Source organism: Dipodomys ordii, unplaced genomic scaffold (assembly GCF_000151885.1).
Source record: "Dipodomys ordii isolate 6190 unplaced genomic scaffold, Dord_2.0 Scaffold69, whole genome shotgun sequence".
In the NCBI taxonomy this organism is placed as follows: Eukaryota; Metazoa; Chordata; class Mammalia; order Rodentia; family Heteromyidae; genus Dipodomys; species Dipodomys ordii.
Window position 1 is genome coordinate 3,476,596 of NW_012267285.1, and position 14,747 is coordinate 3,491,342.

Below are 14,747 nucleotides of genomic sequence, written 5' to 3' on the forward strand. Positions count from 1 at the left end.
CTCCCTGAGCAACCTGGTGGCGTCCCTGCTGAACTCCGTGCGCTCCATCGCCTCGCTGCTGCTGCTGCTCTTCCTCTTCATCATCATCTTCTCGCTGCTGGGCATGCAGCTCTTCGGGGGCAAGTTCAACTTCGACGAGATGCAGACGCGCAGGAGCACCTTCGACAACTTCCCCCAGTCCCTCCTCACCGTCTTCCAGGTGGGGGCTCCCCCCGGGCTGGGACGCCCATGGGGGGGGAATGACGGGGGGGCAGAGGGGGGACGACGGGGAGGGGGCGGCGGGGCCGGAGGGGGAGCAAGAAGGAGCCCCAGAAAGGTGAGGGGTGGGAAGTGGCGTCCTTGTCCTGGGCGCGGAGCCAGCCTAGCTCGCCCCCCCCCACCGGCGGTCCGTGCCCAGGGGCCTCCAGCTTCAGGCCTGGGGAAGAGGGGGGTTCGTCTTTACGATCGTCTCTTCCATTAAAATCGTAGCACTTGGGAGAGTCTAAACGTAAAATGACTTATTTAAAAAACAAATCAATAGTGTTCCAAGTGCTACCAAAACCCTAAGATGGTGCCGGATACCCGGTGCGGCCCACGGATTCACAGCCATAAAGGCCAGCATGGGGGGAGGGGACGGCCACCTTCCCGTCCCTCACTCGATCCGTACGGGAGGCCACTGAGGGAGCGTCTGCCGGGGGCCGTGCATGCGGCCAAGAGATAGAGCTAGATGTGTGGGAGCCCCCCCCCAGCCCGGGAGGAGAGCCGCCCCCAGGGAGGAGGCCGGGACCGGGCGGGGAGTGCGGGCTCTGCTGTTGGTCTAACGCTGTGTCCCTTATTGGTGGGAATGTGTCGTTCAGATCCTGACCGGGGAGGACTGGAATTCGGTGATGTATGATGGGATCATGGCTTATGGCGGCCCCTCTTTTCCAGGGATGTTAGTCTGTATCTACTTCATCATCCTCTTCATCTGTGGGAATTGTATCCTTTGCCGCTGCCCCCCTCCCCCCACACACACAGGTGCACACACGCTCACACACACACTCACACACACGCTCACACCTGCTTTCCCTTCTGCCCGCAGGTATGCCTCACCCCCGGCGCTCGGGGCCATTCCCATCCACAGCTCCCTCGTCCCCCCCCCGCCCCCCCCCCCAGGCTGTCCGAGCCCCCCCACCCCCCACCCGGGCCCGCCAGGCCCAGCAAGGCTGCCCCGGGTAAGAGCACAGAGCAGGCCCAGGGGGCTCCCACCAGGTCTCCGAGGGCCCCCGATGGGCTGCGGCTGAGCGTTCCCCCCAGGCGGGAGCCCCGGTTATCACTCAGGTGGATGGCACCCCAGTGCATGCAGCCTCCTGGAAGGGGCCGCGGCGTGCGGAGCGGCCTTCACGCAGGCCGAGCTGGGCAGGCGCCGAGCAGACCCCATGGCTCCGTCCTGACGCAGCCCAGGCCCTGGGTTCTCTGCCCCTCGCGTCCGGACACCGGGTGGCAAAGGAGGTGCCGAGACTCCGGTTAAATCCCAGCTTGTGTGGTTCAGGAAGCAAGGGGTGCTGGGCCCACAGACCACGCTTCACCCCCAGGGCGGGCGCACGGCGCGCTCTGCTCCCACCACAAAACCCCAACTCACAAAGCCACACCACGGCAACATCCGCAAAAACAACCACCCACGAGCCCCACGGTCGTGTAAGCTTGCTAAGGACACTGTGGCATTGGCAGGAGCGTCCACGGGCCAGCGCCACGTACGGACACGTGCCGCGCACGCACCAGCAGCCCCAAAGCCCTTTTTTTGTGCCCGGCCTGGGACTTGAACTCAAGGTCTGGTTGCTGTCCCTGAGCTTTTTCACCCACGGCTGGTGCTTTGCCACTTGAGCCACAGCGCCACTTCCAGCTCTTTTTTTTTTTGGATGGTTCAAAGGAGAGAAGAGACTCAGGGAAGTTCCTGCCCGGGCTGGCTTTGAACTTTGATCCTCAGATCTCAGCCTCCTGAGTAGCTAGGATGACGGGTGTGAGCCACCGATACTGGGCCAAAGTACACACACACACACACACACACTCACACACACTCACTCACTCACACACACTCACACACACTCACACACACACACTCACACACACACACACTCACAGAGAGAGAGAGGTTTTTTTTAATGAATCCTGAGACCCTTGTGATCTCAGGCATTTCAGGCAAGGGCTGCTCAGCCTGTGGTTGAATAACAGTGAGTGCTCTGAAGGGGCCAGTGAGTGTGACCGACTGGCACGCCGAGCCCCCGCCTCCTCGCACACAGAACCCCCCCGCCTCCTCGCACGCCAAGCCCCCGCCTCCTCACACACAGAACCCCCCCCCCCCGCCTCCTCCCGGGGCCCCGGGCAAGGCCCTGGGGGAGCTGGCTTCCTCCACCGGCTCCCAGCTTCCCTGTGTGAGAAGCGGGTGGAGTTCTGGGTGTCCGGGGAGGAGGTCCGGTGTGACGCCTCCAGCTCCGTCTGCCCTGTGGGGCCTCGGTTACCGGGGGAGGGGAGCGGGGTAGGCAGCAGGGAGGCGCGCTCCAGCTCCAGCCAGGCCGGGGCCAGGGCTTCGTAGCTAGGTGCAGTCTCACCGTGAGAGCGGCCGGGCCATCGAGCCACACCCACTCACAAAGAACTGCTCTCACCCGCGGTCTCCACGCCGCTGGAGATGCCGCTCAGCCATGAGAGATCAGGCCCGGCCAGCCGGCCAGCCAGCCTGGTCCTGGCCAGTTAGAAAGCTCCAGGCATGGAGGAGGCGGATGGGGACGGACGGGGGGCAGGGAGGGAAAGACACGGCCTGGGACCCCCTAAAGCGAGCTCTGATGAGAAACTCCCCCGTCCCTTCTCCCGGGCCCATCCCACACCCCAAAACCAGGAGTCGTTTTCTTTAAGAACGGACACAAACAGATATCCTACTGAACGTGTTCTTGGCCATTGCGGTGGATAACCTGGCCGATGCGGAAAGCCTGACCTCTGCCCAGAAGGAGGAGGAGGAGGAGAAAGAGAGGAAGAAGCTAGCCAGGTAACCCTCTGAGCCCACCCGCTGCTCTGAAATGCCAGTCGTGCTTGGAAGGAGGCCTGGGGAGTCCCAGGCTAGACCTGCCTCCTGAGTCCCAGGCTAGACCTGCCTCCCCAGTCCGAGGCTAGACCTGCCTCCTGAGTCCCAGGTTAGACCTGCCTCCTGAGTCCCAGGCTAGACCTGCCTCCTCGAGTGCCAGGCTAGACCTGCCTCCCCAGTCCGAGGCTAGACCTGCCTCCTGAGTCCCAGGCTAGACCTGCCTCCCCAGTCCGAGGCTAGACCTGCCTCCTGAGTCCCAGGTTAGACCTGCCTCCTGAGTCCCAGGCTAGACCTGCCTCCTGAGTCCCAGGCTAGACCTGCCTCCCAAGTCCCAGGCTAGACCTGTCTCCCGAGTCCCAGGTTAGACCTGTCTCCCGAGTCCCCGGCACTGTGCTGGAGCAGAGGCCGCTGTATGGTAGTCTCTGCGCAGCCTTCCATCCCCGCCCCGTCTAAGGAGCTGGGGCCTCTTTGTAGGGAGGCGGAGAGGAGGAAGGCAGCCCTCACGGGGACGCCATGCTGGCTTAGAGCCGTCTCCTTCCCGCTGGCCTCGTTCTGCGTGGGGGGAAGGCAAGACCGGACTCGGCACGCCGTGCTGGCCTGAGCCGTTCTCCCATCTGGGGACTCCAGAGGCTGGAAGGCGTGAACCGGGCACGGTCCCGTGCCTGGGGAGAGGGGAGGGCCGACACCCGCATCGCGCCGGTCAACATCCCTTCCTTTTGTGTTTTCCTCCCGCTGGCCGGCCAGGACGGCCAGCCCCGAGAAGAAACAGGAGGCGGCGGAGAAGCCGGTGGTGGAGGAGATGAAGGAGGAGAAGATCGAGCTGCGGTCCATCACGGCTGACGGCGAGTCCCCGCCCACCACCAAGGTGCGTGGCCGCCCCTCCTTCCCTCGCCATGGCTGGCGGGGTCCCGGCCACAGAGGAGGGGTCCCCCGGGCCCCACACCCGGAGAGGAAGAGGAAGGAGCCAGCACAGATCCGGGCCATGGGGTCCAGCGGGGGGGGGAGAAGGCACCGTGGGGGTCCCGGCCTCTGCGCGGTCCCCCAAGGCCATGCAAGGTGAAGGGGGGCGGGGCCTCCTCCCCAGGGTGGCCACGGGGACCCCCGAACCGTGGCAGGTCTCTAACGGGACTCTCCCTCCTCTGCCCCTGCCCAGATCACCGTGGACGAGCTCCAGCCCAATGAAAATGAGGATAAGAGCTCCTACCCCAACCCAGACACCACAGGTACCAGACTCGCGGCCGACTCTGCAGCTGGGGGGGCGGGGGGCCCGGACCCCGATCTCCACACGGAAATGACTGGCGGCCCCTTCCTCCATGCACACACGCACACTACTGGCCACGTGGAAATGACGGACAGTCCCCATTTCCTCTGCACACACGCGCTGCTGACGCTTAGCATTCCTGCTGCTAGCTGGGGGCTCCTTCCCCCCACTTCCCCGTAATAATAATGTTGAGATCGACAGGGCCGCGTCTGAGCAGCGTTTTGGTTTTTTTAATCTTTCTGCGGATGACTTTTTTTATTTATTTATTACGGTCATGGTAAAGGTGGTGGACCGAGGGGTTGCGGTTGTGTAAGTCAGATAAGGAATCCATTTCTTTGTAACAGTGTCAGCTTCTGATTTTAAATTACTCGTGGTGGGAATGTTGTAAGAGTAAATCCAGTACCGCCGGATGATCACCGGACACACTCGGGCAGGGAGTGGCGGTCCGGTCCAGTAGTTTGCATGGGCCGGTCCATGGTGACTTCATGTTTGGAGCCTTTGCGCCCTCTCTTCTGGTCCATCCATAAATGCGTGACACATAATAATCGCCTCTCACACACGCTGTGCTGTGGATGCTAGAATCCCCGTGTCTCTCCGAGTCTGGGACCCCTTTTCCTCCCCCCATCTCCTCCCGCTCCATGTGTTCTTTGGAAGTCGGATCTGCGTACATTTAAGGCTCGCCCCTGCGAGATCGCCACTATCTTAGGCAGTGTACGGGGACGGCAGACGATTTTCTGCCCCCACTGGCTCCGGCGGGTCCCCTTCCACGCAGCCCTGGCTCAGGAGCCTCGGGAGTGGAGGGGCAGCGCTGGCACCGGTGGCCCACTTGTTGCTTTCCTTGTACGATGCCTTCGGGCCTCCTATCCTAAGGAAGCGCCCTGCGGATGAGACCTTCCTGTGTGTCTGTGCGGCTCGACTGGCGAGAGAGTCTTTTTCAGTCTTAGAAATCCTTTGAGGAAGGGTCTGTCACAGAACTCTCTCGCTGTATTTTTACTCTCTCTAAGGAGTTGTACAACTGGGCGACAGAATTGGAAAGAGCTCCCGGGAGAGGATCTTGTCTGGGTCCCCAAATAAACCAACTAGACTCGAAGATGGGGGGCGAGGTCCCTTTCCCGGGAAGTGGGGATTTCAGTGCTAAGACCAGGACAGATTGGGGCGAACAGAGACCCGCTGGCCACCCTCCCCGTGCTCCGCGGAGACCCGTGTCAGGCAGCGGGGCTCTCTGGCAGCCCTCGTGAGCCGCACTGGCATTCCTGGGAGCCAGAGGTGGGGGTGGGAGGTGGAGACGCACGCGGGCCTTGTCTCCAGGGCTGCTTGTCTTTCCAGAAGAGGAGGAGGAAGAGCCGGAGATGCCGGTGGGGCCCCGCCCCCGGCCCCTCTCCGAGCTGCACCTGAAGGAGAAGGCCGTGCCCATGCCGGAAGCCAGCGCCTTCTTCATCTTCAGCCCCAACAACAGGTGCGTGGGGGCGCGGGGGAGGTGGACCCCCGCCGCCAGCCGGCGAGTCGGGGCCTCTCCTCCAGCTTGTGTAAGCACAAGGGAGCGCACACACGCGCACACACACACACTCGCATTCGGAACGTGTGGTCCGCATCCCCCCCTCTCAGGTGTTGAACACGCAGACTCCATCTTTCTGTTCTTCAGGATCCACCGAGTCTGTTTCGCGTCACAAAACGCAGAGCCGCGCGGCGTCTCCATGGACGGCCCTTTTAGGGGTGCGGCTCCCGGGGCGCGGGGGGCGCACGCTGGTCTCCATCTCCTCCTCTCCCCTCCTCCCCGCAGGTTCCGGCTCCAGTGCCACCGCGTGGTGAACGACACCATCTTCACCAACCTGATCCTCTTCTTTATCCTGCTCAGCAGCATCTCCCTGGCCGCCGAAGACCCCGTGCAGCACACCTCCTTCAGGAACCACGTAGGCCCGCCCCACCCCGCCCCCACTTTCTGTCCCCTGTACCCCCTTGTCCCAGGAGCAGGCCCGTGGCTTCTGTGGCCGCGGTCTGGACGCGGGGTCTGCGCCTCATCGTCAGATGCACAGCAAGCATTCCTCTAAGACGGGGCTCAGAGCAGGACTCAGTGAGAGAGCCCCCCACCCCCACCCCGGCGTCTCCCGCCTGCTCCCAGAGCCCTCCGGCCAGGCCGGGAGCGTTGGCAAATGTGACAGTGATCAATCAGGCTGGCCCCCGATGAAAGCCAGCCACGGCCCGGTACAGCAGTTCAAGCCAGTCATCCTCGCTATCTGAGAGGCAGAGACCAGAAGATCCTGGTTCAGGGCCGGCCTGGGCAGAGTGTTCCCCCTCAACTGCGAGGCTGGGTGCGGCGGCATGCCCGATCAAATACAAGGATCCCAGGCCAGGCCCAGAACGAGACAGCCTTGCAAATCACCAGGGTCAAAAGGGCTGGAGGTGTGGCTCAGGTGGCAGAGCGCCGGCCTTGCGCACACAAGGCCCTGCACTCAAAGTTAAAACAAGCCTCTGCCGTCCTCCGTAGCACCAGTCCAAACCAGGCCCCATCACGACCCTAGTGAACACCTCAAAGGATAGAATCAGAACAGCTGTGTCTCCAAGCCTCACACACACTCACATACAATGCACACACACATGCACACACACACACGTGTGCACACACACCCGTGCTAGACTCTGAGATGATCCCTGGAGCCCAGCCAGTGTGTGAAGAGGATGAAACCCTCAGCCGGGCTCGGCCTACGCTGGCCTGGGGAGCGTTCCTGCCCAAACCTGGAACGAAAGTCCACACCCAGGGAAGCAACTGGCCGGTCGACCCCCACCCCCCTCAGGGTGTCCCCGAGAGGAACCAGCCGATCCTTCCCCATCATGGGACTTGAACTCTGGGCCTGGGCGCTGTCCCTGCTCTACCACTTGAGCCACAGCGCCACTTCTGGTTTTCTGACGGTTCATGGGAGATCAGAGTCTCATGGACTTTCCTGCCTGGGCTGGCTTTGAACCACGATCCTCAGATCTCAGCCTCCTGAGTCGCTGGGGTGACAGGCGTGAGCCCGGCTCCTCTCCCCTTTTGACAAACATCCCCATGGTCAAATTTGGGGGCTGGAAGGCAAACTGGGTTCACGGGGAGAGCCGCCAGCCAGGCAGACACTGCCTGGACCCTGTTCCCGCCCGGGGAAGCTCCATCCAGAGCCGCTGGGCTGCCCACACCAGCCCGCATGGCACCAGGGCCGGCCGTACGCCCGTCCCCCCCAGTCCCACCCGCCCGTCCACAGAGGTCTCTGGAAAGGGCTCCCTGTTTTGGAGGATGCCCCCTTTTCCGGTGAACGTCCTCTGGCGGCTCCCTCCTGCCGGCCCCCATCCCAAGCCCGCCCTGTTGCTTTTCTGTTTTGCAGATTCTGTTTTATTTTGACATTGTTTTTACTACCATTTTCACCATTGAAATTGCTCTGAAGGTAAAGCCCCGCAGACCGCCGGCCCCTCCGCACCGCGCCCGCCGGCCTGCGCCGGCCTGCTATGCTGCTCCCTGTCTCTAACACACCAGCTCTGTGCATCCTGGGGTCACTCTGAGCCACTAACCCCGTTCTGCTTGTCTTCCAGATCCTAGGCAATGCTGACTACGTCTTCACTAGTATCTTTACATTAGAAATTATCCTTAAGGTAACCCACCCTGAGCATGCCCCTCCGCCTCTGCTCTGCCCCCGACGCTCTGACTTCTGTTCCCCCCCCCGACTTCTCAAGCCTAACGTGGAGAGTTAGTACTGTCACTGTGCCCAGGCTCAGGAGCCAGGCAGGACTGCCCCTTGTCCTGCTGTAGGCCAAGAGCAGGTGCGCCCCGCCCCGCCCCAGCCGTGGTGACGCTCCGGGTGGCTTTCCCGTCACTGGTCAGGCTCCGTGGCCACCGGGGGTGCCCGGCTTCCAGGCTCCCCTGCGCCATTGCCGGTCAGTGCGTGGCAGAACCCTCCTTCCAACTCGATCGCTCTCCTCCCGCCCGGATGAGCTCTGTAGAAAGGGAAGAGACCCCCCCCCCGCTGCGTAAAGGCGCCCCGTGGCCGCCGTCTCCGGGGACCGTCCCCACGCACTCCTCCGTGGCTCGCTGTGGATGTGGGGCTGAGCCGAGCTGGAGCCACACCGCTCCATCGCGGGCAGGACGGGCAGCCTGGCTCCCACCCCGATCACGCACGATGCATCTGGCCCCTCCGTGCCCCGGGGGAGCTCCTGCAGGGAGCGTGAGCAGCCAGGCCCCGGCCTGCCCGACGCTGGCCCTGTCCGACTCTCCAGAACTGCCTTCATGCAGCCATCCCCAACCCAGACAGAACCCCGGCCCAGCCCCTCTGGGGAGAGCCAGGTCACGGTCCGCCCCCCCCCAGCCCGGGTGCCCAGGCCAGACAGAACCCCGGCCCAGCCCCTCTGGGGAGAGCCAGGTCACGGTCCGCCCCCCCCCCAAGCCCAGGCGCCCAGGCCAGGCCACCCAGCACCTGGGCCAACTGCTCAGATCACGCGCGTCGGGGTGATGCGATGCTCACTGGGACTCTGGCCCTCCATGTCCGTCTCCGGGGCCCGGGGCCCCCGAGGCCCTGTGATTGGGGCTGATGCGGCCCTGGGAGCTGCAGTCCCTTCCCGTCCTGGCGAAACCCGGCCCTTCGAGGGACTCATGTCACCTTACCTGAGCTCTCGGTGACAGCGCTGTCCCCCAGGGGCCCGGCCGTGCCCACCCCTGGCTTCCTCGACTGACCCAGAGCTGCTCAGCTCTCCCTTCCCGCCCAGGGACAGAGTGACTCTAGGCAGAGCCCGTTCCTGAAGCCAGGGCTGGGAACCCAGAGCCCGCGCTGCCCGACCTGCTGCCGGCCCCTCTTCCACGGGTGCTTTTTTTGTTGTTTTTTCTGGACTCGGACTCAGATGCACCGGAGTTCTTTTCCAGGAGGAGAAACATGCCGAGCCGCCATTCCCACCCGCCCCCCAGCCTCCCCTCAGGCTGTCGATGGCCGGCACGGCCCTTCCCGCCCCTTCTCTCTTCCTCTTCGGGTCTCTTCCGTGCTGGCTGTGCTGCGTGTCCACCCCCAGCCCGGTCCCCCCCACCCCAGTCTCTCTGGCGGAGCGGGCTCTGCCCGGCATTGTGCCGAGGCGCAGGTGGCCAGGGCCATCCGTCCTCGCTCAGGCTGCAGGAGGCGCGGGAGAAGGCGGTCAGCCCTTCCGGGGGCTGGGGGCCTGGGCCTCGGCGGTCTTCCGCCCAGCTGAGGGCCTTGAGACCACACTGGACCAAGCGGCCCCTGGGAGAGGCCCAAAGCTCCGACCCCCCACCCCCCCCACCACGGTCTCTTACGTAACGACCCCCGCATCTGAGTCTCCTGCCGCCCGCTGCTGGCCGGGGGAGGTCGATGGAGAGGATGAGGCCGCCAGAGCTACTTGTGCCCCCTTGCGGCACCCGGGACGCTCTGATTCCCAGGAGAGGAGGCCCTCCCGCTGTCCGGTCCACCGCCTTCCTCTGTCTGCTGCCTCGTGGCCCGTGGATTTTTTTTAACAGCCTCACCCTGGCTATCCGCGGGTCCAATCCACTCAGCAGGGGGGCAGGGGGATGTAGGAGAGAGAGAGAGGAAGCTCCCTCCCCACCCGTCCCTGCCCGTGCTCTTGCTCCTGAGGTTTTTGGGGTATCGGGGAAGCAGAAGGGGCCCCTGCCCCTCACGTAGGAAGATCCCCGCATTCGACCCAAGCCCTGGCCACAGGGCCGGCGCCGCGGGCGTGGGCTCCGTCCCCCACACACTCTCGGGGGCCTCCAACCCAACGGGGCAGCCTCGGTTTCCCCAATGAGGCTCCGGGAAGAGCAGTTCCCAGCAGGGGTGGGATTTGAACCCGGGCACGGGCGGGGGGGGGGGTGGAGGGAGGTCAGCACAGCTCCAGAGCCTGTGTCCCCCCATCCAGTCCCGTCCGTACCACTGGGACGTGGGCGAGAGCCGAGCCTAAACCCTCCTCCCGGGGGTGGGCGTAAGTCCTGGGCAGACAAAGGCAGGTGGTCACCTCTCTAGGCCGGTCTCCTTGCCAGCCAGCTGGGTGGGTGGGAGGGAGGACGTGAGGAGGGAAAACCCAGCCCAAATAGCTCAGCAGAGCGCCCTGACGTGGCTGGCCCCATCTTGGATGGGGCTCGCCTTAAAGGGCTTTGAAGGCGGGCACGAAACCCGCATGGTCTGACAGGTGGAGCCCCCTGGACACCCCAGGCTGTGGGGAGCCCGGCACGGTTGAATGGCTGCATGCGGAGCTCTCTTCTCGGCACCCTGTCCCGCCCAGCCTTCCTGGCCCCCTCGGGCAGAGCTTGGGGCCTGTCTGGCTGCCGCGGGCAGACGGGCAGGGCGGGGGGGTCTCTGGGCTTGGGCCGGGGCGCTCACACACGGCCGGTTCTCCGCAGATGACCGCGTACGGGGCCTTCCTGCACAAGGGCTCTTTCTGCCGGAACTACTTCAACATCCTGGACCTGCTGGTGGTTAGTGTGTCCCTCATCTCCTTTGGCATACAGTGAGTAGAGCTGGCTCAGCTCGCGGCGGCCCGGGGCAGGGCGGGGGGGGGCGACGCGACAAAGAAGCAGGTGTCCCTACCACGGCCATCGCGGCCTGACCTGCTCCTCAGCCACCACCCCCCAGCCCACCTCTCTCTTCAGTTGGTCAAAATGTGTGTTGCCGGGCGCCGGTGGCTCACACCTGTCATCCCAGTTACTTAGGAAACTGAGATCGGAGGATCGTGGTTCAAAGCCAGCCCCGGGCAGGAAAGTCCATGAGACTCTGATCTCCAATAAACCACCCAAAAACCAGAAGTGGTGTTGTGGCTCAAGTGGTAGAGCGCTCGCCTTGAGCTGAAGAGCTGAGGGACAGCGCCCAGGCCCAGAGTTCAAGACCCATGACTGACAAAAAAAAAAAAAGTGTGTGCATGTGTGTGTGTGCCTCTGTGTGTATGTGTGTGTGTGTGAGAGAGAGGGGGGGGGAGGGAGGAAGGGAGGGAGAAAGGGAGGGGGGAGGGAGGGAGGGGGGAGAGGAGCATGAACATGTGCTGTTCTCAGCTCAGGGATGGGACATTGGAAAGTTGAGACTCAGGCCCTCGCAAGACTTGCTCTGAGCCACACCAATGGCAAAGACAGGCAGGTGTGCTGGCGGGCCCGGCCCCCTCCCTGACCGGCTGGTGGCCAGCCTGGAGGATGGCAGGGTGGCCATGGAGACCTCTCCCGCCGTCTCCAGCTCCACCCAGAACTTTCAGCTCACAGGATCCAGCTTCCCGCCCAACTCCACCACCAAATCCCCCTTTTCCCCCTGAACCAAGAATCCCTCCTCCTATCCAGCGTGAGTGGAGCTGTGGCGGGCAGATAGCAGGAGCGGGGTGGGAATCCGGGGCCCTGGCTCCCCGCGTCCCTCCTGCCGCACTGGCGCCATCGCCGGGGACGCCTGCCAACTTGCTTATCGGCGTCTGGCCCCCGACCCAGACGGCCCCCGACCCGCACATAGGCTGGGGATCCAACCACGGCCACCACAGCCCTCCGCCCGGGGCCACCGTCCCAGCCTGCTCAGGGTCCCCAAGGAGGACCAGCTCGCTCGGGGCTCCTACAGCGGGAGACAGAAGTAAAAACACCCCCGAGGCCGACCCCATTTTCTTCTGAGCCTCCGTCATCCCCTCCTCCTCCCCCCGCAGGTCGAGTGCCATCAACGTGGTGAAGATCCTGAGAGTCCTGCGTGTCCTCAGGCCCCTGAGGGCCATCAACAGGGCCAAAGGACTCAAGGTGAGCGGGCGGGGGGCGCCAGGGGGCCCGAGGGGGCTCCACCCACAAAAGCTTCCCGTTGGGGGTTCCGCTGAGGACAGGGAGACACTGGAATGGGAAGATGGTGGCCAGGAGCCTGCCAGGCTGGCGCCGAGTCCCGTCCCACTGGGAGTCTCGCTCCATGCCAAACGGACTTTCAAACCCTGAAGCCCCAAGAAAATTTCCCACATGGGAGGCCCTCGCCGCGAGGGCTGGGCCCCCCGCCACCCCGCACCCCGACTTCCCAGTCCTCTGGGCTCCCCACGGGACAGCTGTCTGCCGTGTCTCTTCAGCCCCGTTTCTCCTGATCGCCCCGATGTGTCTGCGCTCCCTCCTCCACGAGCTCGGGCTGCCCGCCTGCCCTGTCCCCGGCCCCTGCGGCCCCTGCGGCACGTGGCTCAGTGTGTGTGTGTGTGTCCCTCTGTCCCCTGCAGCACGTGGTCCAGTGCGTGTTCGTGGCCATCAGGACCATCGGCAACATCGTGATTGTCACCACGCTGCTGCAGTTCATGTTCGCCTGCATCGGGGTCCAGCTCTTCAAGGTAAGGTCTCCACGGGGCTTGGACGGCCCCCACCTCACCCCACCGCCGGCCCGGGAAAGGGACGCGGCAGCCGCCCAGGCAGCACGTGGGGCGAGTGACCACAGGCCCCGGCCCTGGGACGGCGGAGGCCGGAGGAGGCTTTGCTCCGTCCTCTCAGCCGGGCCTGCCCGCCGCGGGCGGCCCTCCTTCCCGTGGGGTGAGCCTGTCTCTCCTTCCCGTGGGGTGAGCCTGTCTCCCCTTCCCGTGGGGTGAGCCTCTCTCCCCTTCCCGTGGGGTGAGCCTGTCTCCCCTTCCCGTGGGGTGAGCCTGTCTCCCCTTCCCGTGGGGTGAGCCTGTCTCCCCTTCACATGTGGGCTCTCTCGGGCCTTTTCATCCCAAAGCCCCCCCCCCGTCCTCTGGATCCGCCCGTTTCGGGGCGTCTCTAACCAGCCCCGCTGTTCCTCCGCCTTCCAGGGAAAGCTCTACACCTGCTCCGACAGCTCCAAGCAGACCGAGGCCGAGTGCAAGTGAGTGTGCATGAGCGTGCCGCCGGGGTCCAGACGGGCCGCCAGGGAGGGCGGGGCTTGATGGCCAGCTCGCGGCGCGCGGTCAGAGCTGTGGACATGGTACTGCTTCCAACCGTGCCCCCCCCCGCCCCGCGGCGCGCGGTCAGAGCTGTGGACGCGTTCCTGATTCCGACCGTGCTGCCCCCCCCACCACCCCGCGGCGTGCGTGGCCCCGGCCTTGCTGGTCCACCCCCCCCAGTGCTCCCCAAGTCCCCACGCACTACGCCGGACAGGGGGACCCCGGCACTAACGCCCAGTCTGCTGCCGTGGCAGGGGAAACTACATCACCTACAAAGACGGGGAGGTGGACCACCCCATCATCCAGCCCCGCAGCTGGGAAAACAGCAAGTTCGACTTTGACAACGTCCTCACCGCCATGATGGCCCTCTTCACCGTCTCCACCTTCGAGGGGTGGCCAGAGTGAGTACCGGGGCCACCGCCCGCTGCCCGGCGTCGGAGGCCCCCAGCCCTGCCCGCCGCCCTCCCAGAGGGGCGCCCTGCCTGCCCCCGCCCCGCCCCGCCCCGCCAGGGCGGCCTTCCCGTACCCGTGGAAACGACTCTTCTAGGCGATCGGAATGCACGTGTGCGCGTGTGTGCTGAGATCAAACCCAGGGCCTTGCGTGCGCTCGCTCGGCCAGCCCCCTACCACAGAGCCACACCGCAGCCTAAGACGTGAACGCGTTGGAAACTTCAACCCAACACGAGCAATGTCTGCTCCCTTTCCCACACGGCCTCCCAAGCCAGGGGTCTGTGCGGCGTCCACGGGACGTCTGCGCGGGTTACAGAGGAGGCTGACGGAGGATGAGAACTCGGGCGCAGGGCAGAGCCCAGGCCTGAGTGGAGAGCAGACGCACGCAACCCCCTTGAGTAGAGAGCCAGAGCGCCGTGCGCGGTGTGCGGTGGGCGACGCAGTCAGCCACGCTCACACCGATGCTTATTTTTTTAGTCTAAATGGATGGATATTTCCTGTCGGATGTAGCCCACGTCTGGTCTGACCTCCACCTCCTCATTCCCGCCCGCTCAGCGCACAGCCGCTGTTTCAATATTTACTGAGTGTCTGTGTGTGAAGGGGAAGCGGCGGTGCGTGCGACCTTTCAACGGCTCCCCCGGCTCCCGACACCTTTGTACGCATTACATCAGCGGCCTGGAGGGCCAGGAGTTCTTGTCCCCTTTCACAGAGCCAGAGTCTGTGTCCCAAAGAGCCTGAGGGATTGTCCAAGGCCGGGACTTGAGCCCGGACGCTCCCCTGACCCCAGGCAGCCCAAGGCCGGGACTTGAGCCCGGACGCTCCCCTGACCCCAGGCAGCCCCAAGGCCAGGACTTGAGCCCGGATGCTTCCCTGACCCCAGGCAGCCCCAAGGCCAGGACTTGAGCCCAGACGCTCCCCTGACCCCAGGCAGCCCCAGGCCTGACGCCGTCCCCTCCCGCAGGCTGCTGTACCGCTCCATCGACTCCCACACGGAGGACAAGGGCCCCATCTACAACTACCGTGTGGAGATCTCCATCTTCTTCATCATCTACATCATCATCATCGCCTTCTTCATGATGAACATCTTCGTGGGTTTTGTTATCGTCACCTTCCAGGAGCAAGGCGAGCAAGAGTATAAGAACTGCGAGCTGGACAAGAACCAGG

The 14,747-nt window shown here is 64.4% G+C and overlaps 1 protein-coding gene across 1 annotated transcript in view; it reads left to right on the forward strand.

Annotated features, from left to right (window-relative positions):
• Cacna1c (calcium channel, voltage-dependent, L type, alpha 1C subunit) overlaps positions 1 to 14,747 on the forward strand; it is a 107,687-nt gene that overhangs the window by 51,909 nt on the left and 41,031 nt on the right. Inside the window, exons 11-23 of the mRNA XM_013023621.1 lie at positions 1 to 199; positions 837 to 957; positions 2,884 to 2,998; positions 3,779 to 3,899; positions 4,188 to 4,257; positions 5,604 to 5,751; positions 6,076 to 6,205; positions 10,654 to 10,760; positions 11,922 to 12,009; positions 12,462 to 12,569; positions 13,023 to 13,075; positions 13,388 to 13,534; positions 14,545 to 14,743. Coding sequence (XP_012879075.1) covers positions 1 to 199; positions 837 to 957; positions 2,884 to 2,998; positions 3,779 to 3,899; positions 4,188 to 4,257; positions 5,604 to 5,751; positions 6,076 to 6,205; positions 10,654 to 10,760; positions 11,922 to 12,009; positions 12,462 to 12,569; positions 13,023 to 13,075; positions 13,388 to 13,534; positions 14,545 to 14,743 — 1,606 coding nt within the window. The remainder of the gene's footprint in view (positions 200 to 836; positions 958 to 2,883; positions 2,999 to 3,778; positions 3,900 to 4,187; positions 4,258 to 5,603; positions 5,752 to 6,075; positions 6,206 to 10,653; positions 10,761 to 11,921; positions 12,010 to 12,461; positions 12,570 to 13,022; positions 13,076 to 13,387; positions 13,535 to 14,544; positions 14,744 to 14,747) is intronic.